Below are 26,730 nucleotides of genomic sequence, written 5' to 3' on the forward strand. Positions count from 1 at the left end.
GGGGAGAGCAACACGGACCACTGAAGAGATGTTTCTAGGGACACCCAGGCACTGCGATGGGGTTGGGGGGGCACCTCCCCGACACGCCCTGTCCCGGCTCTTCCCGCGCCCCGTCATGCCCCTGCCTCTCTCCCCGCGGACACCTTGCATCCGAGTGGAAGGTGGGGCGCTTGGCCTCACGCTCACCTTTGGCTGAGTGTAATCAGCGAGCGTGACGCCCCCGGAGCCTCGCTTTCCCGGCACGCGGTCACGTCTCACGGCCGCGCCACTCCTGCCGTGCCCAGTGTGCGTGCTGCTACGGGCAGTCGGGCTGTCTGCGCTCGGGGTCTCAGGACCAGGTGGCTGTGGCCGGTCCTGTGCGCACCCCCAGTGTCCGCGGCGCATGTGGGGCAGGGGCTGCTGAGGTCTGGCGCCTGCGCGTCCTCCGCGCGCTACACGAGGCCACGGGCTTTCGCACGTGCCCCCGCCCCCGCCACACGCAGTCGCCCCACCTGGGGACAATCCAGGAGGACGCTGGCCGTTCCCGGGTTGCTGCTCACGCCCGCGGGTGGGCGTGTGTTGTGTGTGGAGCTGCTGCGCACTTAGGATTGCTCCTTGGCAATTGCTCCCAGGTGGGAGGCACACTGCCCGCCAGGCCCGCTGGGAATTGACAGCCGCTTGTGCAAACCGTTCCTGTTCTCCGCCAATTGGGAAATTCGGAGTTGCAGATTTGTCATTCATTTTTGGGTCCTTCTATAAAGTAGGGTGTTCTCCTGGCCTCTGCTTTTCTGTTTAGACACAATCATGCACATAAATGTATGGAGAACTAAATCAACACCATCTTTTTGGGAGTATTCTGGGTTCTTCAGGCCAGAAAGAACTTTCTAGATCCACATTGACCTCTCTCCTCCCAGTGATCAGATGCAAAGGTACCCATTCAATCCTCGGCATCTCTAGATAATCTCTGTCCTTAGTGGGGAGATTCTGAAAGGATCCACCAGTTTCCTCCTCCAGCCCTGACTTCTGCGTCTGCAGCCTGCCCAAAGTGGGGGGCAGAGGGTGCCAGGAGCCATCCCAGGTCACAGGAAGGCACTAGGGCCTGGTCTGCACGGTCTGACGCCCATGGAGCCCCCCACTTTGATGTAACAGCCGTGACAGAGAAGGCGCTCAGCCTCTTCTAGCTTCGATTTAAGCACAGCCGTATACACGCCCATCCCAAGACTGTGAAAAAGAACCTGGAAACCTCCCCCTTTCCCGCCCCACCCCCAATCTCACACCCTTGGGGTCACGCTCCCTTGATTGCCAGCCTCATATATGTACACTCAGACTTTTATTTTTTAAAGATTGATTTATTTGAGAGAGAGAGGGAGAGAAAGAGCGGGGGAGGGGCAGAGGGACAGAGAGGCCCTCAAGCGGACTCCCTGCTGAGGAGCTCAATCTCATGACCCTGAGATCAGGACACGAACTGACACCAAGAGTGGGGGGCTCAACCGACTGTGCCCCCCAGGCACCCCCCCCAGACTTTCTTAAGAGCAGGTTGTGAGAGGAGAGAGCAAGGGGCGAGATCCGGAAGCCCCTAGAATTCCTTGAGATGGGGGTGAGGGCCCCAACCTGGGGCGTGGGGAGGGGGCCTCGGACCCGCGGCTTTCCCTGTCTGGCCCAGGGGGCTGAGGATCGCAGCCCTGCTCGAGCAGGGGCGGTTATCAGGGAAGTCAGGCTCCTCTACAGGGGCAGGCTGAGCCCGAAGGGGCCCCGGGGGGTCTACCCTCCCACGGTGCTGGCGGGGGTCCTTCGGAGGGGTCACCACCTTCACTGGGCGACAGGAGACCCCGCCGTGCTGGGAGGGCATCCCCAGGGCCAGGGGAGGGGGCACCTTGGGACAGGACACCCCTCGAGAGCTGAGTGAGTGGGTACAGGTGTGGAGAAGGGTCCGCACTAGGGAAGGTGCGTTGATTCAGGACAGGTGAGGGCCCTGAAGTCCTGCTTTTAGGGACCCAGGGATGACACTGGGGGTTCAGGAGTTGGGGGCCTGGGCTCCTCCAGACCTGCCCTGTGGCCTGACACTGGGGGACATCGGGCTTCCTGGGCCCAGGAGGGGCGGCCTGGGCCTAACGCTGCTGCCACCCCAACCAGGCTGACAGGGGCAGGTACCCCCTTCCCCGAGGCCCACCCTCCAGGTGTGGGGCTGTCATGGGCTCAGCCCAGGCCCCGCACATGGAGGTGACGCCACTGTTGTCCTTCATCATCAGGACAAATGCTCAACTCGCCTTTTGAGCCTCAGCTCTGGGCAGGAGGGGGACAAGTCTGTGCCCCAAGAAGCCACATCCCGGAAGGTCGTCAGGCAACCACCCTGTGCCTCGGTCTCCCACCCGTAAAAGGGGATCACTGACCTAGAGGGTCTCGGAGGGACCCTGCCCACCTGGCCTGTGACCTGGAGCTGGGCAGGGAGCCAGGGCGGGTGCAGGCAAGTACGGCCCCTCCCAGGGCCCCTAATCCACTGGGTCATGAGGCCCTGGCCACACAGAAGACCGTTAGGAAGGGCCTGCCCTGAGCCAGGCAGCTGGGAACTGTGCCCATCGATCTGTAGTGGAGACCACGGGAACCCGGGATGGGTGTGGGGACAGGGACTCTGGGGACGGCTTCCCTGCCTGGACAAGGAGAGAACATGGATTTGCCCACAGGGCACCTTGGTTCTGACGCCCCACAGCCGGCCACTTACTGCCAGGTGACAGCGTGCAAGGGTGGACAAAGGGAGGTGAAGCCCCCGGCTTCAGGGTGCGCTGAAGGAGCAGGTGGGGCCTGCAAGCAGCGTCTGCCCCTCAGCACCCCCCACCCCCGCACAGCAGGCGTATGGCCCTCTCTGCCCCACCCCGGCCGAGCACATGCAGGGCTCAGGGCAGCCCCCCAACCCTGCAGAATGCAGACATCACGGGCTTGGGACACTGGCCACCTACTTAGCGGGCTGAGCCTGGTGGGGACCCAGTGAGCGGCTGGGGAGAGGGCAGGGGGCGTCTGCCAACTCTGTGGGCCTCTGGTTGGAATCACTTTTCCTATCAGTCCCGGAGCTGGGGCTTCTCAGCCAGACACCCTGGCCCCAGGGAAGCTGTGGGCCGAGATTGGGGTGAACCTAGGGGCTGAGACGAGAGAGAGACCCCGTGGGCCTTGGCGTTTGCCGTGCCCACTGGGGTCAGAGCAGAGGAGCTCTGGCCTCAGCCAGGTGGGGCCTCCCACCACCCAGACCACCCCAGAGGCAGCTGTGGTGGGCCACAGTGGGCTCCTGCTTTGCTGTGTGGCTGGAAGGACCTGGACCCCACCCTGGAGCTGGTCTGCACTGGGCTCAGCTGTCAGCCAGCAAGGTCACAGCCATTGCCGGCGGGACTCTCGAGGGATCCCAAGTCCTACCCTGTCTGGCCTTGTCTGTACTTCTTCTCATGCCTCACAGGAGCCCTGGACCCCGAGAGCCCAGCAGGGCACTGGACGGGTCAGAGGTCAGGGCCAGAGCCTGCAGGGCAGGGAGAGGGCTGAGCAGACAACTTGCACAACCCCAGGCAGAGGCCACCCGCTCTGCCCCCCAGCACCCATTCGCGCCGGGAGCCCTGGCAAAAACTTGCCTTGTGTTTTCCCAGAGTGTGAATGGTGACCTGTGAACTGGGCTCCACCCTCCGCCACCAGAGGGGACAGGCCGAACCTCTGTGGGAGCTGGAGTCGGCTGCAGGTCCGCAACACTCAGCCCCACTCCCGGCAAGGCAACCGGCTAGCCACACTCCCACGTGGTGGGTACGGATCCTGCCGGTGGTAATCCAATGTGTTTCTTAAATAAGTTAATATTTATTCTGCTTTGCTTTGCCCCCCACCCCCGCTTCCCCTTCCCTTAAGAAGCCAAATTTCCTGTATCGGATTATTGCAACATTTAACCTGAATTTATAAAAGAAAGGTCCACGAAACGCAAGGGCATCGGCGGACACCTCTCAGCCCGGGGCCCAGGCGGGGCCGCCAGCAGCGGTGGGGGCTTTATTGCACGGACCCCACAGCCCCCGCGACGCGGGTGTGTCTGGAACACCCGAGGGCAGAATGGTGGGGTGTGGGCCCAGGAGGGGAGCTGGGGAGACGGTGACAAGGAGTGGGGACGGACAGGTGAGCACTCAGACTGAGTCAGCGTGGCTGTGGCAGCCTCGGGGACCAAGCTGCCACCCGGGAGGGCACAGGTGGCCCCAAGCACGTGTTCCCTAGAAAAGTGGGCGTGAGAACGGGGCTCTGCTGGGCAGCCTCAGACTGCCTCCTTCTGGTTGTTTCCTGATCTTTGTCACGGGGACACAGCAGCTGTCAGGGGACCCCCGACCGGGCACCGGCAAGGCCTTAGACCACGGTTGTGAAACTCGGAAAAACCCAAACCTGAACCCACGGGATGCAGGCTCGCAGGCGGGGGGCTCCTCCTGATTCTGCTTTGCCCAGACCCAGCGCCTGCTTCCCTCCCCAGGCGGACGGCCTCGTGGGGCCTGCGCTGGGATCTACGCACAGCTCTGCCCGGGGCCACCACCCCGCTGGGGGCAGCCCAACCCCACTGCTAACACCTGTGTGGCGACATGCCCTGAGCTACACAGGCCTGTCTACGCTGTCATCTGGGGTGGGGGTGGCTGGGGGAGACCCCACTTTCTTTGGGGGGGTCTGGAGAACTTTGAGGTGCAGCCCCCGTCCCTTCTCTGGGGGATCATTGGGGGGCACGGGAGGCTCTGTTTTGTGGGGTTCAGGAGGTGCCACAGCCCCCGAAAAGGAAGCTCTGGGTTCTGGGGCCACACCGTGGCCACCGTCCAAAAACAGGTCTCCACCAGGGCCCCCCGCATCCAGCGGCTCAAAGGCAAAGTTGGGGACGGTCAGGTGTTCTGCACGGCAGGGGGCCTGGGCCCGACGCTCCCCCTTGGCGGCAGGGTCCACCCCTGCCCCCTCCATGGGCTCCAGGGAGTCCCTGTGTGGCGTGGCCTCACAGGACGGGGTTCGCCGCCGCAGAGTGGTGCTGCTGCCCTCGGCCGCCGGGGGCCGGGCCGTGCCCTCGTCCTCCACTGGGGGGTCTACGGAGATGCAGGGCGGGCTCATCTTCTTCTTCCTGCGTGCCCCCAAGGCTGGCTCGGCCTCCGGGGCCCGAGCCTTCACCTCCCTGGCCTCCGGGTGGCCATCCCCGCCCCCCTGCTCCCCGGAGGACCGCCTCTGCTCATCTGTCTGGTTGGGCTGGTCCAGGAAGCCCTGGGAGTCCACGCTGTACAGCCTACGCAGGTCTGGTTCACCGCCTCCCACTCCTCGGGCAGCGGGCGAGGCTGAGGGGCTTCGGGCCGAGCTGGTGATATGGCTGACCTCCTCGTCGGCAGGATCTGGGGTCTCGGCCTCCTCCCCTCCGGGGGCCGGGGGCCTGCTGGAGGCGCAGCGCTGCCCAAAAGTGTGCTTGCGGGTGCGGATGCTGCTGGGCCGCGGGGACCGGGGTGGGGACCGTATGGAGGTCCCCAGGGACACCTGCCTCACGGGGGTCTTTCCGCCAGGCTCCCCCCAGCCTGGGCCACTGTCCCTGGGGCTGTCAACGTGTCCTTCCAGCGAGTCGGTGAGCATGGCCTCCTGCAAGGAAGGACACGGGAGCCGATGAGGAACGAGGCCACGCATAGCCCTGTCGGCAGGCAGAGATGCAGAAACCGGGCTCCCCAGAGAAGCCCCAGATTGGGCTTATGACCCCCGAGACTAGCGATCAGCGATCAGGCTGAGATGTGGCTGGGGGCCACCCGTGCTGAATACACTGCTGGGGACCAGCCGGCATGCGGGTGCTCCCCACCGGCCCTGGTTGTGCTGGTGGGACCGTGAGGACAGGGCTGGGGTCCTGAACTCCTGTGGGCAGAGCCCCACCCTGCCCACCACCACCCCAAGGACAGGGGGTGGGGGGCAGAGGGTCCGAGGCTGTGGGGCTGGAAGGTAGTCTGTGGGTACAGGCGAGGCTTGGGGCGCTGCCTGAGGAGATGTGGTCCCCAGGGCCCTGAACCTTGCCTCAGGCTCCAGGGACGCACTCACTCTCCCTTCTCCGGGGTCCCTGTCCCTCACACTTTGGATGGGAGGGAACCACGGAGGAACCCCCAGGCCTGGGGCAGCTTCTCCTACCTGTCTGCAGAGCAGGCGGCTGAGGCTGGGGGAGCGGGCCGTGCCCCGAGGGGACAGGGCATGGAGTGTGTCGCTGTCCCTGGCCGGGGAGACCGTGGCCGTCGCCGAGACCTGGAGAGAGGTGCAGGGCTCCACAGGTGGGGAGTGCGCCGAGGTCGCTGGGTCTGGGGCAGGAAAGCAAGCGCCTGCAGCCGCCACCACCATGCCTGAGGCCCTGGCGCCCAGCCTGCCCGCCCGTGTCCCTGGGCCGCCTCGAGGGGCCTTACCGGCAGCGGCCGCGCCGGAGCCCGGCTCCACGTCTGCTTCCCGCAGCGGGTGGGGGTGCGGGGCCGAGGCGGGCGCCACGGGCCGGAACATGTAACTGTCATTGGGCAGGGACAGCATCCTGGACACGGACACCTTGCGCACGACCAGGAGGCCGGGGGCGTCTGGGCTGCGCGGGGCCGCGGGCCGGGGGCAGGCGGGCGGCCCCCGCGGCACCTCCAGCTCCAGCTCGGCGTCCAGCTCGGCGTCCTCGCGTGCCTCCTTGTTGCTCTCTTCCAGGTGCTTCATGAGCACAGCCACCACCACGTTGACCAGCACGAACTGGGCCACCAGCACGAAGGTGACGAAGTAGATGGGCGAGATGGCCGGCAGATAGCTGAGGCAGTGCTTGTCCTCGCGGGCGCACTCCCGCAGCGTGTCCTGAGGGGCGGGCCGGCGGCTGAGGGGCGGCCCAGCACCCGCCTCCCCGCCCGCAGGGGCGCCCACCGCGCTTGGCTGGTACCTTCATGATCCCGTTCCAGTTGTCCCCCGTGGACACGCGGAACAGCGTGAGAAAGGCCATGCCGAAGTTGGAGAAGGTGGCATGCCGACTCAGGCCCTCACAGGGGTTGTCCTCACTGCACTCTGCCAGGGAGACCCTCGCCCCGTCAGCTGTGTGTGCGGCAGCGGCGGTGTACGCCCGGGGCCCCAGGGACCACACCGACCCGCTCTGGGCCCTGCCCTCTGTGCAGACCACGTCCTTCCAAGGTGAGGTGGGGTGGGGTGGGGACAGGAGCTGTGGAGGCTGCCTTTGGGCCTGGCCTGGGGCCCTGGCCTCAGACCTGGAGCTTCCCCGCCGGACACCGTCTCCGTGGGTACACAGGCCGAGCCCCCTGCGGTAGCTGGCTCTGGCTCTGGCTCAGGCCCAGCGGATGGCACCCATGCTCCCCAGGCCTGTCTGCAGGGTCAGCACGCCCTCGGGCCTCAGCAGCAGGACAGGGATGCCTTGGGGTGGGAGGCACCGTGGATGACGGGCCTGCCCAGAATTCATCGGGTCTGGGGCACCCACCAGCTGCCGAGTCCCAGGACCCCATGCGGGCAGACCTGAGCTGGGACGGCCACGTTGGCCACCTCCTGGCCCGGCCAGGCCCGGGGGCTGTTCAGTTAGACCAGGGGTTCAGGAGATGCCACCGGGACTGGGCTATCACAGGAAGCCCCACGTGCTGCCGGCCCAGAGCCTCAGGCCTGGGGGTGAGGGAAACCCTTCACGACAATTAGGGGAACAGACGGCAGTATCTGTACCCTGGGGAGCACATGACGCTCAGGGAGCCTCGGGCATGTGTTCGTGGGTGCATATGGCGTGCTCACATGTAGCTCTGTGCTCCTGGCTGGGGCGTGAGCCCTTGTATGTGCGTGTGTGTGCACGTGTGCAGACGCTCCTGTGTGCGTCTGCTGTCCGTGCTGGGCGTGGGCAGTGGAGGGCTGACGGGGCTGGGGCCAGGGGAGGATGTGGCAGGAGGCCAGTGGCCCTGAGTCAGCCTGCCCGGCGACCCGAGGGCCTCACGCTTGTGGGCGAAGCTGTGCACACTCACCGAGCCTCCCGAACAGCTCCACCCCCAGGGCAGCATAGATAAAAAACAGGAGCATGAAAAGTAGGCCGAGGTTCCCTACCTACACGAGGAAAGAAGCAGAATGAGGTCAGGGGCCGCCTCAGCCCCCACCCGCTGGGCACTTTGCGCCTGGCGCCCCACCTCGCTGCCCTCACCCACATTCCCGGCCAGGCTCCCAGACATTGCCTCGGAGCCCTGTTCTGGACCCATCCCTCCCGGCGCTGGAGCTCTGTGACCCCCAAGGACTCCTGTTCCGCCTGACACCCAAAGCCCCCCTACCTCTGTCCCCGCTCAGCTGCTCATACCCGCCCTGCACCCTGGGCCACAGACCCCGCTGCCTACAGCTCCTCTGCTCTTCAGAGCCCCAGGGGCCTCCTGTGGGCACCAGCGGACCCTGCACGGGGCCTGTCTCCAGCCTCAGGACCCCATGGGGGACCAGCTGAGCAGACAGACCCCTGGACCCCTGCCTGCTCGTGGCTCTTGCCAGCCCATCCTCTTGCTGCACTCGGCGGGGTGCCCCAGCCTCTCCAGCACCTGTCCCCCTACTCCTCCCTTCCTGTCGCTCCCACAGACATGGGCTGAAGGGGCCACTGAGGGCATGGGTGGGGGCCGGTGAAGGGGGGAGGGTGTTAGGTGCGTGGGGGTGAGCAAGTGGCTGGACGGGGGACAGACGACTGGCTAGCAGGGCTGGATGTACAGACAGATGGACACAAAGGTGGGTGGACGGACAGATGGCAGGGCAGGTTGACAGAGGGACTGGGCACGGCATAAACGGGACCGTGAGTCTCTCTCAGCTGAAGAGGCCACAGACAGTCAGGGTCGGGCTGCAAGTGCAGGAAGTGAGGCTGTGGGGCCTGAGTTGGCTCCAAAGAGGAGCGGGACCCGCGGCCAACACGGGGTCCCCTGAAGTCCGATAAGCCCATCGGGGCCACGTCCTCTGCCCACCGCATCCAGAACCAGACGGGGGGGCGGGGCACCGGTCTCCAGTCTTCCCCAGAGGAGCGGAGGCCCGGGAAGCGCGCGGCCCTCTGTCTACCCGTGCAGGTGAGTTACTCCCCGCACACGCGGGCTGACTGCCGCGCTCTGTGCAGACCGAGGCGGACGCAAGCCAGCGACTGACCGAGGGAGGCCCTCCCGCGTCCTGTGGTCCTGGGGGCGTCCGTAACGTGCCCTTGGGGCAGTGACGCCAGACGGGGCCGGGGCTGCTGACCTACCTGGGGCAGGGCCTGTACCACCGTGTCCAGCAGAGCCCGCATGCCTGTGGCCATCTTGAGCAGCTTCAGGACTAGAGCCAGGAGCCGAGCATCAGTAGGGCGCGTGGCCCTGGGCCGGACCGACCCTCCCTTGCTGGGGGAAACCCTGGGCCACCCCCAACCCTTACCCCCCGCCCCCCACACGGTCCCCAGGCGGACGCTGCAGGGTGCACGGAGGCAGGGTACTGGGCCTGGGCCCTGGAGCCCGGCGGCAGCGGGGAAGGACGGGCGGGCGCCTACCGCGGGCGATGCGGAGCACACGCATGATGCGGATGATGGTGGGGTTGATGGGCAAGGCCGCGTTCATCTCGATCTCCTCCAGCGTGATGCCCATGATGGACAGCAGCACGATGGCCAGGTCCAGCTGGTTCCACCTGGGGGTGGCAGGCGGGCTGAGCGCCCCGGGGCACGCCCCACGCAGGCCCGCCCCAGGGGAGGAGGGCTGCGGCGCTCACCCACCCTGCCCCGAGGGTCCTCCGCGCCCTGCGTCCGCCCCGCGCACCTGTCCCTGAAGAACCTCCGGAACCCAAAAGCCACCAGCTTCAGCGCAGCCTCGAAGACGAAGACGACGGTGAACACGTAGTTACAGTACTTGAGCGCCTCGTCCAGAGACTGTGAGCAGACCGTCAAGCTGCGGGGGCCGCCCGCAGCGCCCGCCCCGCCTCCCTGCTGCACGCGGCGCCGTGCCAGGCCTGCAAGGAGCGGCCTGGGGGTACCTGGTGGTGCTCTGAGCCCTCAGTGGGGGGCACCTGACCCCCACCCACAGCCCGGGGGGGGGCCACACCAGACCCGGCTGAAACCACTCCCTTCCTCTGCGGGGGGACAAGGGCGTCCCTTCTCCAAAACACGGTGGGTGTGCAGATACAAGGGGAGCAAGATACAACGCGAACCACCTTCCACCTGCCCGCCTCCAGCCCAGCTTGCTCCTGGGCAGCTGAACGCACGGATGTTCCCGCCGCCAGGGTTTCCAGACTGAACCACTGTGGGGAGGGCTCTCCAGGCCAGGGAGCCCTGGGAGTTCCACCCGTTTTAAAAAAAAAAAGGTTGCTTTGCTCAAACCGCGCCTCCACGTACCCTGTAAACCCCAGTGAAGGCTCGGACCAGGCCGCAGACCCGGGATCCCCCAGCTCTGATCCGGGCCACCCCGCAGAGTGCCAGACCCCACCTAGGGCCCTCCGGAGCTTGTGTCCCCGTAGCCCGTCCTGGAGGCAGGCTGGGCGGGCATCCCGGGTGCTGAGCCCCACCTTGGGCTGGTTGTAGTGCTCCATGGACATGGTGATGACATTGAGGCCGATGATAAAGGTGATGAAGAGGTCCAGGTAGTGGCTGGTGCACAGTGAGTGGATGGAGCGGCGGGTGGGCGAGTAGTCTGCGTAGTAGGGCCGGCGCTGGGCCTCTGCAGGGAGAGGGGGTCCGTGAGCTGGGGCGGGGGCTGCCTGTGCCCTGGGGGCACTGGGATGTCTCTGTTCGTCTGCCGGGAGGCTGCAGCATGGGGACTGCTGGGGGAGGGCCCTGGGCTCAGACACGGGGTGTTCGCCGGAGCCTGGAGGAAAGAATTTCTCCCAGGAAGTGGGGGGGAGGCAGCTCCCTGTGAGTCCAGCTCCTACTGCTGGCTGGAACCACAGGCTGGGGGGTGGGGGCAGGTCGTAGGAGCAGATTGCCATCTGATCTCCTGGGGGCCCTGACCCCAGGGCAGGTCTAAGCATAGGCCAGGCAGCTGAGAACCACCTGGGCTCTGCTCGGTCCCCATCCTGACCCACCCAAGCTGGCCCTTGTGGTCCACTGTCCCGGGCTCACGTCAGGGTGCAGACACCTTGATGATGAAAACGGAGCAGATGGGGGCCTTCCTGGGGGCAGGACCAGTCCTGTCCCTAGCCCCAGCGGTCACAGGGCAGGCGGGCACTCCCCCTGCTCCATCTCAGTCTGGACATGAGCTGCCCCCGGTCACCAAGCCCACAGTGTCTCCCCTCCTTGTCCTCCAAGGAGCCAGTGGCCACTGCCCATTGTCGGGGCTCTGCCGGACCTCCATCCAACTGACACTGATGGCCATGACCCAGAGAGGTTCTGTGCCCCCCAATAGTTCTTCCTGCACTAAACGTTCTGTCTGCAGTAACCCCTCTAGAGCTTGTGAAAGTCCACTGAGCACTGGGTGAAGGCACAGCTACCACCACTGGACACAGGAAAACGCCTGGGCCACAGAAGCCCACGTAGGCAGTGCCCAGGGTGGCAAGAGCTATGGCTGCCCCGGATGGATGGCCCAGGGCCTGGGAGGGCAGGGGCTGATGGGAACCGACCCCTCCCTGGGACCCTCATGCCCCTGGGCTGGCGTGCAGTCACTAGAGAGCTTGGCTCAGCTCGTAAAGCCAAAGCGGCAGTCAGGCCAGAGCTGAGGACGCGGAGCAGCCACAAACGAGGTGTCCCAGAACGCAGCAGCCATGCACGCAGCCGCCATGCACGCAGCCAGGCAGAGGGACACACCCGAGCTTGGAGGCAGCAGCACTGACACCTGGCAGGGGAGCCAGCAAATCCTCTCCCCTCCCACAGACGCCTGGTGCCCCCCGCCCCCAGCCGACCCGTGCCCACCCGGCAAGGGACCCCAGCAGGCCTGGCACCAGCCTGCAACGTCCACCCCGCCCCACGGCAGCCACAGAGGAACCGAGGCCTGGCCAGCCCACAACCCCATGCGCTGGCTGGCAGAAGCGGGGGGCTAAGACATGCAGGGCGGGGGTGGGGCAGATACCTGGGCTGGGGAAAGTGCCTGGAAAGACAAGGAGATGATCTGAGCTGGCCTCGGTGGGGTGGGGCGAGAACACTCCACGCGGGGCAGGGTGGGTGGGGACGCTTGGCACGCCCCCTCCTGGAAGGAGCCCTGTCTAACTCTGACGGTTTTGCTTGCTCTTCCCGAGGTCTGAGAACTCTCACGGGGGTGAACCTGACCCTACAGCGGTGGGCGGTGAAAACTGGGGGTCTCGTTCGCGTCCTGTGCTGCTTGGGAGGAGACCCCCACCTCCTGCCACGCGGCCCTCCCCTGTCCTGGCCCCTCCTCGGGAGGCCCGGCCCCTGTGCAGGCCGCCTGGGACGGGCTGGAGGCAGGGGACTCCACCCCGCCGCACACGGAGGTGCTGCCTGGGCGCCCACCACACCCGCGGGCGAGGGAGACCGGAGCCAGATGCCTCTGGGCTGCCGCCCGGGTCCCACAGGCATGGCTCGCACAGATGGAAGGGGCCGCCCGCCACCGCCGCCACCGGGAGCGCCTTACTCCTGCGTTTTCGCTCCAGCCTGCGCTGCCGCTTCTCCTCGCGTCGCCGCGCCTCCTCGGCCTCCTGGTGCTGCCGGCACTTGTGGAAATTCTCCACCACCACGCCCACAAACATGTTGAGCACGAAGAAGCTGACGATGAGCAGGAAGGAGATGAAGTACAGCAGCATCCAGGGGTTGTGGTTGGGCACGGGCTGCGGGACACAAGCGACACGTGGGTCCCCGCCCCGCCTCTTCCAAGAACGCTGCGCTCCGGGCTCGGAGCCCGGCTGGAGATTCTGAGGCCGCAACAGCCTCTTGGGCAGAGGTCCCTTGAGACGTCCTGCGGGCAGGGCATGGTGGGTCCCTGCGGGGGGCCGGGGCTGCCCCCACCCCCGTACCTGCTGGTCTACGCCCACGGCGTCCAGCCCGTCGTACATGATGTTCACCCAGCCGTCCTTGGATGACAGCACGAACAGGGACATGAGTGCCTGCAGGGTCAGAACACGGCCGGTCACCCAACGGCTCCGTCCACCCAGAGGCACCCGGGGGCCCGCACGACCCCCGCTGAAGACCGGGTTCCCGTTTCCCCAGAGGAGGGGCGCCAGCTGGCCCGCCCGCCCCCTCCCCCGCCACGCCCACCTGGCCCAGGTTGTCGAAGTTGTACTTGCGCCGCACCCAGCGGTAGTGCGCCGCCCGGCACTCGGCCTTGGTGGAGATGTTCCTGGTGTCCGCGCCTTCGCAGTAATAAAACTTCCCTTTGAAAAGCTGACCAGGACGCGGAGGTCACCCCGCGGGCCCGGGGCTGTGCCCCCGGCCCACCAGACCCGTCCCCGCACGACCCTCTCCGGGCTGCCGGGCTGCTGCAGACCGCAGACCACCGGGCGGCGGCCGGGACACCGGCGGGCAAGCGGGGCGCGCACCTGCACCCCCAGGATGCCGAAGATGATGAAGAAGGCGCAGCAAATGAGGACGATGTTCCCGATGGGCCTGAGCGACGAGATCAGGGTCTCCACCACCAACTTGAGGCCCGGAGCGCGGCTGATGACCCTGGACGCGGAGCACAGGCACGTCCCTGATCCCAGCCCGGCCCGCCCAGGCCCCACCTCCGCCGCCCCGCCCCTGCACGACCCCGCCCCGCCCCGCCCCGCCCACCGCAGGGGCCGTAGCGTCCGCAGCAGCCGCAGCACGCGCAGGATGCCCAGGATCTTGGCGCCCCCGGCTGAGGCCATGGCAACGACGATGTCGACCAGGGACACCAGGACCAGCAGCCCGTCCAGCACATTCCAGCTGCTCTGCAGGTAGGCGTGATCGCCAGAGACCAGGCCCAGAGCCACCACCTGGGAGGCGCAGAGGGGAGGAGCCCAGATGGGTGGGGGTGGGGCAGGCACAGGAGGTAGGGGCTGCCGGGTGGGACGGGGCTGCTCCCGGGCCTGCCAGTTACCTTCACCATCATCTCGGCCACGAAGATCGCCGTGAAGATGTAGTTGGACACGCTGAGGAAGACGCGCTCCTGCAAGCACAGGGCGGTGGGAGGGGCCGGCCGCGCCCCTTGACCCGCCCCCGCGCCCCGCCCCCCGCCCCGGGGCGAAAGGGCGCCTCACGGTGCTGCCCGGGTCGATGTCGGGCCTCTCCAGTGCGATGGTGATGCAGTTGAGGAAGATGAAGACCAGGACCACATGATCGAACATCTTGTGAGCGATGACCTTCCGGCAGGAGACCCGGAACCTGGACGGCGGGGTGGGGCGCGGGGACACTGACCACCGGCGCTGAACGCAGGGGCTCGGAGGGCAGAGTAGGCCCCATGCAGGCCCGCTCCCTGCCCGGGGTGCCCCTCACCTGTTCTGCGGAGAGAAGAGGTACAGGGCCCAGGGCTCGCGGCTGCGACACCACGCGGGCTTGTAGGGTTCCAGCACCTTGCGCAGCCGCAGACAGCAACTCTGAGAAGGGAGGGTCAGTGCAGGTCCTCAGGGCCCCTCCGGGCCACCCAGCCCTGGGACTCCCAGCCGTCCCAGCCTCAGCCTCCCCACCCTGGCACTGACAAAGACCCATCCTGGGAGTCCATGGGGACACCCCCCCTCCCCAAGCCAACCCCCCTTGTGCAGAGCTGCCCTGTCCTGCCCTCCTCTCCACGGAGGAGCTCCCCCGGCCAGAGGCTGGGTCCACCCTGGGGCTAACTGGCTCCGGCACTCCCCGTGGATGAGCTAGGGCCACGTGGCCTGTGGCTCAGCCTGTCCTGCTGCCCCCGGCAAGGGATGCAGGAGACCCCACACATGACATGGCCCCAGTCCCTGCCTCCGGTTCTGCTATGGGGGCCGAGTCCACGCCAGGAAGGAGGCCCAGGGATGGGCCTGCACTCACATCCTCCATGTCGTCGTCAAACTCGGCCAGGTCCTCCTTGTGGCTGTCGATGCGCAAGAAGAACTCGGGGGGCAGGGCCAGCACCTGCCCGTTGCAGTCATGGAACTTGGCCGGCAGCAGGGCGGCCGGCCGCGGGGGACGCAGGTCCAGGGCGCCACGGTGGTCCAGGGACTCGGCACGCTGCAGTGGGACCGGGCGTGGCCCCAGCGAGGCCCCTGACCCGGGCCTGCCGTCCTCCGCCTCCTCGTCTGTGCTACCCTTGCCCTCCCCGGACAGCAGAGACTCACGCTCCCCGCACTGGCTCCGCCGCTTGAGGCTGGGTGCGCGGCCCAGGCTGTTCCAGCTTGAGCGCCGGCTGCTCCAGGCACTGTTGGGGCCCCAGTGGGCACACGGCGAGCTTCGGAGGCTGGACTGTGTGGGGGGTGAGGAGTGAGCAGAGCCAGCCCCCAAGGGCCCCCAGGTGCCCTTCCTGACCAGTGGCATGGCTGTGGACACCGTGGGCGGCATGTGCATGGGACACCTCCTTCACTGGGCAGACAAGCCTACTAGGGAGCGGCCAGCGACAGGGCACTTCTGCGGCGCGCCTGGGGCACCAAGCCCGTCCCCAGCAAGTTAGAGACGCAGGCAGCGAGTGTCCGAGGGCCGAGCTGGGCTGCGGCCGGTCACCCATGGCCACTGTGGGCTGGAGGGCAGACACGGGTGCTTATCCACAAGCCTGGGGCAGGCTTGGGCCAGGCGTCCTCAGATCCCAGTCTAGCGGCTCAGGTCCTAACTGGCAGCGTCTAGCACTGGCAAAGACAAACCGAGCTGCTGTCTCAGGAGAGCGATTTGTCTCTGTGGCCTCGTTCTCTAGGCTGTCACTCACTCGGCCTTTTGGGGCCAGCATGGCTGGGCTTCCCCCCGCTACACTGCCCGTCCCCCCTCGGTCTCCAGAAGCCGGCCTGGATGCATCTGGTTGCCACACTGCTCGGCCGTGGCTTCTCTGGTACAGACACACGGCGCCCCGCGTCCCTGTCTGCACCCCCCGCCCACCCCAGCTTCCCCTCGGCGGTGAGCTTCTCCCACTCGGCCCACTGTCCCCGCTTTCGGAAGTGGCCGCGGGCCATGCCATGGGGACACCCCCCCTCCCCAAGCCAACCCCCCTTGTGCAGAGCTGCCCTGCCCTGCAAGCAGCATCTCCCGGGTCCGCGCGGAAAGCCCCGTGGCTCCCGCTTTGTGGGACGCCCGCCCGGCTTCTGTCGTGGGTCACCTTTCCGCCGTCCCTTTTGTTTCTCCTTTGATGTACGCTCTGTGCTCTGCCAGCTTTTACCTTTTATTTCCATTTGGAAGACAGACCCCCTGCCTGACGTTCCGCTGGAGAGGCAGGGGCCACGCGCTCCCACGTCTGCTCTACTTAAGCTTCTCCTGCAAGAGCAGCTGCTCCCAACTCCGCTTACGGAAACCCAGAGCGCTGTCTCCTGCACTTGGGGACGGGGATGTGTGTGGTGTGACTGGGGAGCGTGCAGAACCCACACTCGTCCTTGGAGAGGCCACAAGTACCCGGGAAAGTGAGGTGCCCTGAGGCCGGTGCAGGGAAGGGTTCTTACCAGCGACTTCTGGTCGCCCAGCTGGGGGTCCACAGAGCTGCTGCTGCCACGCCGCGAGTCCAGGAGGCCCGGGGCCGGGTCCAGGTGTGGGGAGCTCTTGGGGGTGGGCATGGGCGTGGCCGCCGTGCGCATGATGAGGGGAGGGGGCAGGCTGCCTCGGCCCTCCAGGTGCCCGTTGGGCGTCACCGCCAGTGAGTACATCTTCATTTCTGGAGGCAGAAGGGGGAGGCTGCACCTGCATGGCTTCGGGGAAGGGAATCCGCTGGCCCGGAACCTCCCCACGGGAGTCCAAGCTGTCCCAAGGCGGGGCGGTCAGCACCACCGCCAGCCCCACGGCCTTGCTCACCTGTGGCCCGGAGATCTCGGAACTTGTCAAAATCCTCCTCCAAGCGCGTGGATGCCTTGTCTTCGTCCGTGTCGGATCTGGTGGCATCCCCCTGTGCCCCGCAGGGCAGGAGACACGCTTGAGGCTCCCCCAGGCGGGAGCCATCTGTACCCAGGCCCCCGGCAGCCTCCCCAGGGAGGCTCGGCCTCGAAGTTACCGCCAGGGGCAGGGGCGGTGGCTGCAGGATGGAGGAACCCACCCTCCGTGTGGCAGTCTGGGCGGGACCCCATCTCTCACCTCTGCCTGGAAGCCCTCCACCAGGATGGCCACCAGCAGGTTGAAGAGCACGTAGTTGCCGAAGGTCATCAGCGCCACGAAGTAGAGGGCGGCCCAGGATGAGGTGGAGGCCATGCCGTTGTAGAGCACGACATTCCAGTCCTCCTGGGTGAGGATCTGGGGAGACGGGCCGTGAGGCAGAGCGTGCCCCAGACCGGGGGAGAGGGGGCGCCGGCCAGCCCGGGGCGGGGCAGGGGCTCTGCCTCACGGCCTCTCCACCCCATTGGCCTCAGACAGGACGAGGCACACACTCTGGGGCTTCTTGGAGCAGGACGGTGGTTCTCCAGGGACCGCCATGCCCATCGGGGGATGCCTGCCAGGCTGTACCTGGAACACGGTGACGATGGCCCACAGCAAGGAGTCAAAATTCTTCCTGTCGGGGACCGTGTCTCCGGTGTCTGTCGTCAGGCTGAACTTGCAGCCAAACAGGTGCATGCCCAGGATGCTGAGGACAGGGCAGGAGTGCGTGAATTCGGGGAGGGGTGCAGGGAAGCGGGCAGCAGGTCACCTCCCACAGACAGCTCTACCATGGCTTCCCCACTGGCCCGGACCGCAGCCTTCCGGTTTACGGGGTCTGCTCCTGCCGCCCACGGCCCAGCTTTCCAAATGGTCGGTGGCAAGACTGAGGCTGGGGTGGGAGGGACCCGGGGTGCCTGTGTCACTCGGCTTCCCTGGGCCGTCCTCTGCCCCAGCCCATCCTTGAGGCTTGACCCCAGGCCAGGCTGGCTACCAGCAGGCACTCGGCACATTCCAGCTGAAGCTGTGGACCCGGGCCTGGCTGCCCCCACCCCTGCTCTGTTCTCCTCGGGGCACCGTCCCTGACCCATCCATCTGGGGGCCCGTCCCATCTCCCCATTCAGCTGTAAGCCTGCAGGGCAGAGACCGGCCTGGAGTCCTGGCACCTGGCCTGGAGTGCGGACGGTGCCAGCCAGTGACACGAGGGCCGTCCGAGCTGCAGCCTCTGCAGACGCCTGGGGGCCCACAACCCCAGCCCCGGAGGACGGGGCGGGCAGCGGGAGGGGCCCTCCTCTGCCCGAGGGCAGGCAGCAGCCGCGCCCACCTGAAGATGAAGATGAAGAGCATGAGCAGCATGCAGAAGGTGGCCACGTTGTCCATGGTCTTCATGAGCACCACGAGCTGGCGGCGGAGCGCGGGCATGAAACGCACCAGCTTCAGCACCCGCAGCAGCCGGAAGGTCCGCAGCACCGACAGCCCGCCGTCCGCCTGCCCGATGATCTCCCAGACGCTGCAGGCCGGGCCGGGCGTCAGCAGGGGCTGTCCTCCTCCCAAAGCGGGGGTGCGGCCGGAGCCACCGCGGCCCGCCTCGACCCCGTGGCCATGTCCAGGCACCCAGGGGGCTGAGGAGCAAGGCGGTACCGCCAAAGCCTCCCAGTTAACCACTGTCCCCCAGAAGCTGCCGGAATGTGGGCTCTGGCCTTCCCTGTGCCTTTTGGGGATGGCTGTGCCTACCCTCCTCCCTGCCTGGGGGGATGGGCGGACTCCGAGGGCCCTGCTTCCTCCCCGGGGACAGTGACCCCAGATTCTCCTATTCCCTCCTGTGTTGATTTGGCCACAGCAGACACCCCAGAGGCGAGCTGGCCTTCCTCGCAGGGGCTGAGGCCTAAGCGACCTCCAGCCAGTGACTGGGTGCCTACTCTGTTCCTGCAGGGAACAGCTCCCCTGTGTTCTAGAAACTTCTGAGATGCAGTGGACTGCAAGTAGCTGGGAGAGGGGAGGGACCGGGTCCCAGTGACAGCCTGTCTCTGACTGGGGCTCAGCTCTCTGGGGGGCGTCGGCCTGACCCTGGAGCCCCCCAGGCCCCGCGGGAGACGGTGGACCACCTGATGACCACGATGATGCCGTCGAAGATGTTGTAGGGGTTGCGGATGTAGCCCAGCGGGCCACAGGCCAGCAGCTTCAACAGCATCTCCAGGGCAAACATGCTGGTGAACACGATGTTGCTGATCTCCAGGGCGCTGGTCAGCTCGTCCGGCTGCGGGCGGCGGGGAGGCCGTCAGTGCCCCCTGCGGCTCCACCCCGCCAGGGACGCAGGCTCACTGCCCCGGGGAATCCAAGAGCAGATAAGGCTACACGGAGGCAGCCACTCAGAAGCGACCTAACCGGCTGCCATCTGGAGGAGACGGACCACAGCCCGCCCGGCGCTCCCGCCCTGGCTGTCCCCGGCTCCCCGGCCCTGCCAGACTCGCCCAGCAGCACGTCTGAGCACCGCGGCCAGTGCAAGCCACGGGAACTGGGCCTGGAGCATTTGCTCCCGGATTCCAGGGTGGGCACGGGGGAGCCCGGGGTGCAGATGGCCCAGGTGCCGCCTCTGATCCCTGCTGGCCTCACCCGCCCCTTCCTGGTGGCAGAGGTTCCAGGGGATTTCTTACTGGGGATATGCTGACTCACCCGTGTGTGTCTGCACGTGTGCACACCCATGCTAGTGTAACATTTCCCCATGCGTGTGCACACCCGAGCGCTTGCCAACATGTGACATGCTGTGTGCACACGTGTGTTCCTGTCCACGCGCACGCATGCCAGCACGTGCGCACCTGCGTTGGCAAGCTTTTCACGTATGCACACGTACGTGACAGTACATGAGAACGTGTGTGCGTGCACACGTGTGTATGTGTGCGGCAGCTCTTCCTCACCAGGGACTCCCCTGAAGCCTCCCCATGTCCCTGCCCGGGCTCCCCCCCGAGAAAGAGACTCCCCACACAGGGTCTGCTGAGGCTACCACTGCTCGGATTTTCCCCCGATTCTTTAAGAATAAAAAAATTGCTTATCGGCCAGAAAAGCACCAAGAGTGGGACACCAAAAACTCCCATTTGGTCACCAAAAGTGAGCTGGCCTGGTCCCTGGAGAGGACCCCTCTCCTTGCCAAATCTGGCTGCTGCCCTCCCTGCTGTGGTCCCAGTCCAGGGCAGGGGCCGAGGAGGCCCCGTGTGCACAGTCGACAGCTTCCACGGCTGCTGGGGGACCGGACACGACACCACTGCCTCCTCCTGGAGGCCACTCCCCACTCCAGCCTTTTGTGGCCACCAAGGAGCATCCAGTGGACACGACCAGTGGTCCTGGCTCTTGTAAAGGAAGCCTCCTCTGTAAGAGTTAAGCCAGGGGCGTCCCACCCTCAGAAGCGCCACTGGGGGGCCTGGTGGATGCCCTCGGCCCCTGCTGCCTCTAGATCCCTGCTGGCCGCCTCGGACCCCACATGGGGGAAGAGCCTTCCCACGGGAAGCACGGCGTGTGTCTGTGTTCACTACCTGACAGACACCAGCCCAAGGAGGAGACTCGAGCATCTGCTGAGCGACGTACAAAATCCTCCCGCGGCAGACCGCATGCACTCCGCCCCCGCCCCTGGCCCCACCCCCCAGGAGCCCATCAGCGGGGCCCCACGGGAGGACGGGCTCCCAGAGGGTCGTGCTGGCCCCGCCCCCGCCCTCACCTGCTCATGGTACTCGACGCCCATGCTCAGCGTGTTGGTGAGGATGGCCACCATGATGCCGCGGTTGAAGTACTTGCTGTCCACGATCCGGCACAGCTTGCCACTGAAGGTGGCCCAGACGTGGCCGAGCCCACCCTGCTCGCCCAGGGCCGCCCGCCGCTGCGCCCGTGGCCGTGCACCGCCCTGGCCTGCCGTGTCTGCCGCCGGGGGGGACCGCATGGTGTCGCGGCGGTCCCCGTGCCGCACGTCCTGTGTGAACTCATACACCGCGTTGCCTTCCGAGCCTCCGCTCTCGGAGTCGCTGAGCTCGAAGTCAGGGTCGTCCAGGGCGCTGGCGCAATACGGACAGTTCTTCAGCTCGCAGGTCAGCGTGCCCGCCTGGGGGCTGGGAAGGGGGCAGGGCACGCTCAGGCCCGACAGGCGGCTGGGGGCCCGGCCCAGTCCTGCAGGGAGAAGGGCACAGGCGGGGTCAGGCCACAGCCCAGCGGAGGCTCCCGTGGGGTAAACGGTGCTCGCCGCGCACGCGGGGCAGACACACGTCATCTGCCCGCAGCTGCGCCATCCCCGGACACGGAACGCGAGCCCCTTTCTCGTACCCACGTTCGACAGGTGGAACTAACTTCGACGTTCTACCTGATCCCATGTGTTTGAACCATCATCGCTCTGACACGAGAGAGACACAAAAATCACCCAGGAACCACCATACACCGTTCTCTCGTGCGCAGTCTCTGGAGCCAGAGGCGTGTCTCACACCAACAGCACGCCGTGGCCTCAGCGCGCCACAGCTCCAGGGCCCTACGGAGCAGGCCGGGCTGGACATGCACACTCATGGTGTGCCGGCTCACACACACCCCAGACACGCCGTGGCCCGCGCCCCTGCACACAGCAGCTGGGAAGGCCTCACGGTCTGCGTGGGACCCAGCGTCCCTGACTGCCTGTCTGAGGGGGTGCAGCTGAGTCCCAGCTGGGAGGGACCATGAGTACATCGGGGAACACCCTGGCCCTTTCCAGACCCTCAGGGGCTCTGTGACCTCAGTTTTACTCTCCCCACCTCCTGCCCCAGCATCCCCACCTAGAAAGGGGACCAGCCAGTCCACCAAAGTAGCCAGTCACAGACGTGGCCGTGTAGTCTCTCTCAGGGCCAGGTGGGGCAACGGGACACAAGCCTAGAGATCACGGGGCTCGTTGGTCTTGGAATTCTCGTGTCCTAGCTGGCAGAGGCGTGGGTTGCCCTTGCACTGGGGCTGCTTGGGGCTTGCTAGAGGGTGAAAGGAGCCCCAAAGCCCTCTCTCCGGGCTGGCACCGCCAGAGCCCAAGATGCCCGGGCCCCTCCCACTTCCTTCTTATGGGGCTCAAAAGGAGACAGGAAAAAGCTGGGCTCATCAAAGTACCCAGGGCCTCCTTGGGGAACACACAGGCGGCAAAGACATCCCAAGAGTCCTGTTTCTTCATGGCTCACCCAGCCCAGGTCCCACCTCCTCTCCACGGGTGGGGGCAGGGTTCTTACCGTGTTCCCCGACCAAATGCTGGATCTTTTCGTAGGGGTCAGCGCCCCTCAGGCTCAGGGGGCTGTGCTCTCCGGCGCCTGGAGGCCCGCTGGCCCGCTTCCCCTTGGGCCCGGGGCTGGTGCCGCCTTTGCTGCCCCCTGCGGACGAGGGCAGGATGGTGGGGTAGTTCATGGCACCCAGCCCCGCGGCCAGTTTGAGGCTGGCGGCAGCCGCGGCCGCGGTGTGTGCCACCCGGGCCCTCTCCTGCGGCCCCTCCACGTGGCAGTCTGCGTGGTACACGCTGTGCACCGACTCGGCATCAGGGGGCTCACGGCCTGGCAAGGGTGGCGAGGGCAAGGTCCCGGCCCGCACCAGCCTGGTGTCCCCGGGGCCGGGCTCGGGGCCGGGCCGGCGCGGGCTGCCATGGCTGAAATGGTAGTGGTGGTGGTGGTGGTGGTGGTGGTGGTAGACCAGGTGGTGGACGGAGGCGGCGTGCCTCCCCGCCCGCCTCGGCCGGCGCCCGGGGCCCTGGCCGTGCAGGGCGCCGCTGGGGTCCACCTTCTTGCGCCAACGGCTCTGCCAGCGCGCGTAGAGGCGCAGGCTCCGCCTCTTGACCTTGCGGCAGATGTGGCCCATGTACTTGAGCAGCTCCTCGTAGCAGCTGCCCGGCTCCGAGAAGCTGGCCAGCGTGCTGTCGTTGGACAGGTAGCGCGCGCGCTGCTCCCGCATGAGCTGGTTCTCGCGCTGCTTGGTCTCCGAGAACTGCGTGGCGATCACCACCAGGCACAGGTTGATCATGAAGAAGGAGCCCACCTGCGGCGGGCGGGCAGCGGTGACCTCCTGCGGCCGGCCGCGACCGGGGAGGCAGGGAAGAGGGGCGCGGGCTGTCAGGGTTGGGTAGGGCAGGCAGCCAGGGCAGGGGGCGGCTTCTACACGTCAGTGACCGCCTCCCCGAGGGAGCACTGAGCCCTCCTACGTGCTGCCTGCTCTCGGGGCCACGGACACAGCCAGGATGCAGCCGGTGTGGGCACCCCATGACGGTGGGATCCCCGCGACGCCGAGCCCCAGCACCCGCCCCGGGCGGCTCGGAGCAAGTGCTCCCTGTCCATCTGGACGGCCCACGTGGGGACGGGTGGGGTCACGTGGGGCGGGGGTTGCGGGAAGACCCGCCTCCATCATCTGCACAGCTCACCCCCTCCTTGCAGGGCAGACCTTCCCAAACCCCTCAGCTTCATTTCCTCCAAGCGGGGTCACCACACAGCACACTGCTCTGCTCCGTGCTGTGGTCAGAGACGAGGAGGCAGGACGCCCGCCTGTCTCTGTTCACAGCAGGGTCCACGCAGACCCTGCCCGTGACACCCCCATGTCTGGAGGCCTACGTGCACTGTGGAGGGCTGTGCCTGGTGGGGACACCTACACTAGAGAGAGCCGTGCCTTTGGAGCAACCTGTTCCGAGGACGGCTGTGTCCGCAGGCCCGGGAACACTGGGGGGGGCTGGGCCGTCAGAGGGCCTGGGGTGCTGCCCGAGGCCTCCTGGAGGTGGGCTCCCCCCACCTACCTCCCGCTAGGGGCCTGGCTCCGCCCCCTGCCCCCCACGGGCAGCCCTGGCTCTCTGCTGCTCAGCACTGCAGCTCAGCCAGCAGCGGAGGCTGGGACGATGTGGTGTCGGGGGGCAGGACGACGCCCACCGACAGGGACTCTCGGGGTCTGCGGCGGGCTGTTGCGCCGTCAGCGCACCTCCACCCACAAGCACTGGTGGCCGTGAACGCCCCACCCAGCCCCCGGGACTGGCCCGGCGCCCACACTCACGATGATGAGCAGGATGAAGTAGATGAAGTTGTAGAAAGAATGGGCGTCCATGACGTAGTACATTATATCCACCCAGCCCTCCAGCGTGATCACCTGGGGGGGCAGGCGGCTGCACACACGACGGCCCCGGGAGGGCACAGGGGCCTCCTCGCCCGTGCCCCCCGCTCCCCTGCGCACGCAGTGCCCCGAGCCCTCAGCCGGAGGCCCGGGACCCACCTGGAAAATGGCGATCCAGGCGTAACCGATGTTGTCGAAGCTGATGGCGCCGTTGTGGGGGTTGGAGCCGCCCGAGCGGCACACATTGTAATACTGGTTCCAGTTGATGCAGGCGTTGCGGGCGGCGCCTACTGTGCCGTCAGCCTGCGGCTGCCCGTAAGCCTCCCAGCCCAGCGTGCACTCCACGCGCAGCTCCCGGCGGCTGGGGATGTGCGAGCACTTCTGCATGCCGTTGTCTCGGCGCGAAGAGCAGATGAAGGGGTTCTCCTCGCCCTCCTCCGTCTGGTAGTACGGCCGCAGGAAGGTGAGGTTGTTATTTCTGTGGGCGGCCGGGCGGCAGACCGGAGAAACAAAGAAAGTGTGAGATACGGGGTTGGGACAGAGGAACACAAGGAGAAAAACGGGTGGACAGAGACAGTGAAGTGGACATTCACAGAAAGAGAGACAAAAGCACACATCAAAACAAAGATGAGAAACGGAACAGACCCAAGACAGATCCCCAGCTAGGAATATTCTAAGACGGGTGTGTCCCCAGAAGTAGGGCGGGAAGAAGAGAAGCCGGCGGGGGTGGGGCCGGAGGAGAGGAGCCTGGTGGGGGCGGAGCATCTGGGGTGGGGGTGCTGGAGGGGAAGAGCCAGCTGGGGGCGGAGCATCTACGGGCTAGGCTAGAGGGGTGGAGCCTGGTGGGGGCGAGGGGAGAAGCCTGGTGGGGGTGGGGCTGGAAGGGAAGAGCGGGCTGGGGACAGAGCATCTGGGGTGGGGGTGCTGGAGGGGAGAAGCCAGCTGGCGGCGGAGCATCTAGGGGCTGGGCTGGAGGGGTGGAGCCTGGTGGGGGTGGGGGCGGAGGGGAGGAGCCTCCTGGAGGCAGACCAGCTGGGGGCAGAGCAGCTAGGGGCTGGGTTGGAGGGGAGGAGTCTGATGGGGGCGGAGCACCTAGGGGCGGGGCTGGAGGGGTGGAGCCTGGTGAGGACACGCAGGCCGCAAGACCCCTTAGGTGCCCCCCCCCGCCCCGCCCCACTCCCCCGCACCTGGCAAAGGTGCTGTCCAGGAAGCAGCGGTTACGAAGCAGGCCGGCCCACAGCTGTACGCCCACGATGCCGAAGATGAAGAAGACGAAGAAGCAGAGCAGGAGAACATTCCCCAGCATGGGCAACGTGTCCAGCAGCAACGTGACCAAGATCCGCATGCCTGCAGGGCCGGGGAAGAAGTCAGCTCAGCGGAGCCCTCCCAGGGCCTCCTCTAGCCCCCCACCCCACTGGTGGGCCCTGAGCCCTCCCGTGTTCTGGCTATCAGCAACTCTGGGGGGACCTGCACTGGGTCCCCACACATTCGGCAGGCCCTGAGGGCCAGTGACGCCTGTGGACCAGACCTACATAAAGGAGAGCAAGACTGTGGGCCTAGAAGGTCTCTGGGCTGGTGGAGTCCAACAGCCCCAGCCTCAGGGCCCTCCAGGAGCTCAGGCTTTGGGTGGGGGTTCAGGGAGCATTTCTCCCCATGCCCTGCATGAATCACACTGGAGAGCCCTGCACTGGAGGGAGGGACCCCCAGGAAGGGGGCGGTTTTCTGAGAAACACTTTTGAAGCCCTGTGCCTGGGGGCTGGATGAACGCAAATTAATGTGGGAGTGGGTCAGCCAAGCCCTATGTGGCCCCCACTGACCTAGGCCTATCCCCTCCCAGACCTCAGCAAGGATGCCTCCTTTCCCCAAACAAGCAAGAGCAGGGCTAAGGCAGCAAACTGCACGCTGGGCCAGGGGGTAGGGGGCAGGTGCCGAGGCCTCTGGGAGCAGTGCCCCGGGCAAATGGCAGAACAGGCCCCTGGGGTCACAGGGGGCGAGCCACAGCCAGGAGCGGCACTGAAGTGTCAGAAATGGCCAAGAGGAAGATTCATGAGGAATGCACGGATCAGGAAACCCTTGCCCGGGACAGATATCGGCTGGCTCAAAGGGTCAGACACGACCCAGGGGTCAGAGTGAGCCCCAGGCATCCAGGGAGATGCAACCCTAAATGTGACCATTTGGGGTTCCTTACAAGGAACATTCAGGCCTGTCCAGGGCAGACTCCCTGTTTGGGATGGCGGGTGTCCCCAGAGGAGGCCAGGCTGCTGGCGGCAATGCGGGCCACTGCAGACATTTAGGCTGAAAAGTGAACATCTATGGAGATGGGCTGCGTTGCCACCACACTGCGCTCACAGGTGGGCCCAGGTGGGCAGGCAGTGTGTGCGGTGGGGACCGGGCACCGCTGGGAGCCGCACACACCACCTCACCTCACGCGGCCTCTCTGAGGTACCACTAATGAGCGGCTGTGACAGGTGGGAAAATGGAGGCTCAGAGAGGCTCGGTAACTTCCCCAGGCTCACACAGCATCTGAGGCCCGTCTGACCCCTGAGCACAGAGCCAGGTGGGCAGATGGAAAAAAGGCCCAGGGGTCCCACAGCACAGCACACCTCCATGACACCCGCCCTCTGGTGGGGCTGACAAGCCCAGGGAAGAAGTACCTGTCCCTAACGGTGTGCAACTTCTTAGGGGGAGCCGTGGGATGAGCGCTGACTGCTCGGGCCTGGTGCTGAGGACACCAGGACTCGGGCCCAGTGGCTGGGGAGGCTGTGCGCACACGTACGTGGTATCGACACGCGGTACATGCAGACCCGTGCACACACGTGGACGCGGCCCTTAGGAGGTACCACGGGCACTGCCCTCCCGCCCAGGAAAAC

The 26,730-nt window shown here is 66.4% G+C and overlaps 1 protein-coding gene across 5 annotated transcripts in view; it reads right to left on the reverse strand.

The window, feature by feature from the left end:
- Positions 1-1,307: 1,307 nt before the first annotated feature.
- The window catches only part of CACNA1H (calcium voltage-gated channel subunit alpha1 H), a 62,663-nt gene continuing 37,240 nt past the window's right edge, over positions 1,308-26,730 (reverse strand). For 2 of the 5 annotated variants that reach the window (XM_087853911.1, XM_087853909.1), the window contains exons 6-35: positions 25,048-25,207; positions 24,020-24,338; positions 23,804-23,896; positions 22,015-22,834; positions 20,508-20,950; positions 18,904-19,055; positions 18,123-18,308; positions 17,390-17,507; positions 17,024-17,179; positions 16,748-16,838; positions 16,402-16,610; positions 14,816-15,226; positions 14,294-14,394; positions 14,059-14,182; positions 13,899-13,967; positions 13,610-13,794; positions 13,378-13,504; positions 13,097-13,222; positions 12,856-12,945; positions 12,477-12,669; positions 11,958-11,975; positions 10,462-10,613; positions 9,720-9,829; positions 9,458-9,591; positions 9,175-9,249; positions 7,947-8,021; positions 6,878-6,999; positions 6,378-6,795; positions 6,112-6,275; positions 1,308-5,580 (exon numbers count right to left, since the gene is read on the reverse strand). In XM_087853911.1, coding sequence (XP_087710037.1) covers positions 4,573-5,580; positions 6,112-6,275; positions 6,378-6,795; positions 6,878-6,999; positions 7,947-8,021; positions 9,175-9,249; positions 9,458-9,591; positions 9,720-9,829; positions 10,462-10,613; positions 11,958-11,975; positions 12,477-12,669; positions 12,856-12,945; positions 13,097-13,222; positions 13,378-13,504; positions 13,610-13,794; positions 13,899-13,967; positions 14,059-14,182; positions 14,294-14,394; positions 14,816-15,226; positions 16,402-16,610; positions 16,748-16,838; positions 17,024-17,179; positions 17,390-17,507; positions 18,123-18,308; positions 18,904-19,055; positions 20,508-20,950; positions 22,015-22,834; positions 23,804-23,896; positions 24,020-24,338; positions 25,048-25,207 — 6,449 coding nt within the window. In that variant the 3' untranslated portion in view covers positions 1,308-4,572. The remainder of the gene's footprint in view (positions 5,581-6,111; positions 6,276-6,377; positions 6,796-6,877; positions 7,000-7,946; positions 8,022-9,174; positions 9,250-9,457; positions 9,592-9,719; positions 9,830-10,461; positions 10,614-11,957; positions 11,976-12,476; positions 12,670-12,855; positions 12,946-13,096; positions 13,223-13,377; positions 13,505-13,609; positions 13,795-13,898; positions 13,968-14,058; positions 14,183-14,293; positions 14,395-14,815; positions 15,227-16,401; positions 16,611-16,747; positions 16,839-17,023; positions 17,180-17,389; positions 17,508-18,122; positions 18,309-18,903; positions 19,056-20,507; positions 20,951-22,014; positions 22,835-23,803; positions 23,897-24,019; positions 24,339-25,047; positions 25,208-26,730) is intronic. The other 3 variants (XM_087853904.1, XM_087853916.1, XM_087853906.1) reach the window with 3 other exon arrangements.

This window comes from Ursus americanus, chromosome 2 (assembly GCF_024610735.1).
Source record: "Ursus americanus isolate L20-20 chromosome 2, mUrsAme1.1.p, whole genome shotgun sequence".
In the NCBI taxonomy this organism is placed as follows: domain Eukaryota; kingdom Metazoa; phylum Chordata; class Mammalia; order Carnivora; family Ursidae; genus Ursus; species Ursus americanus.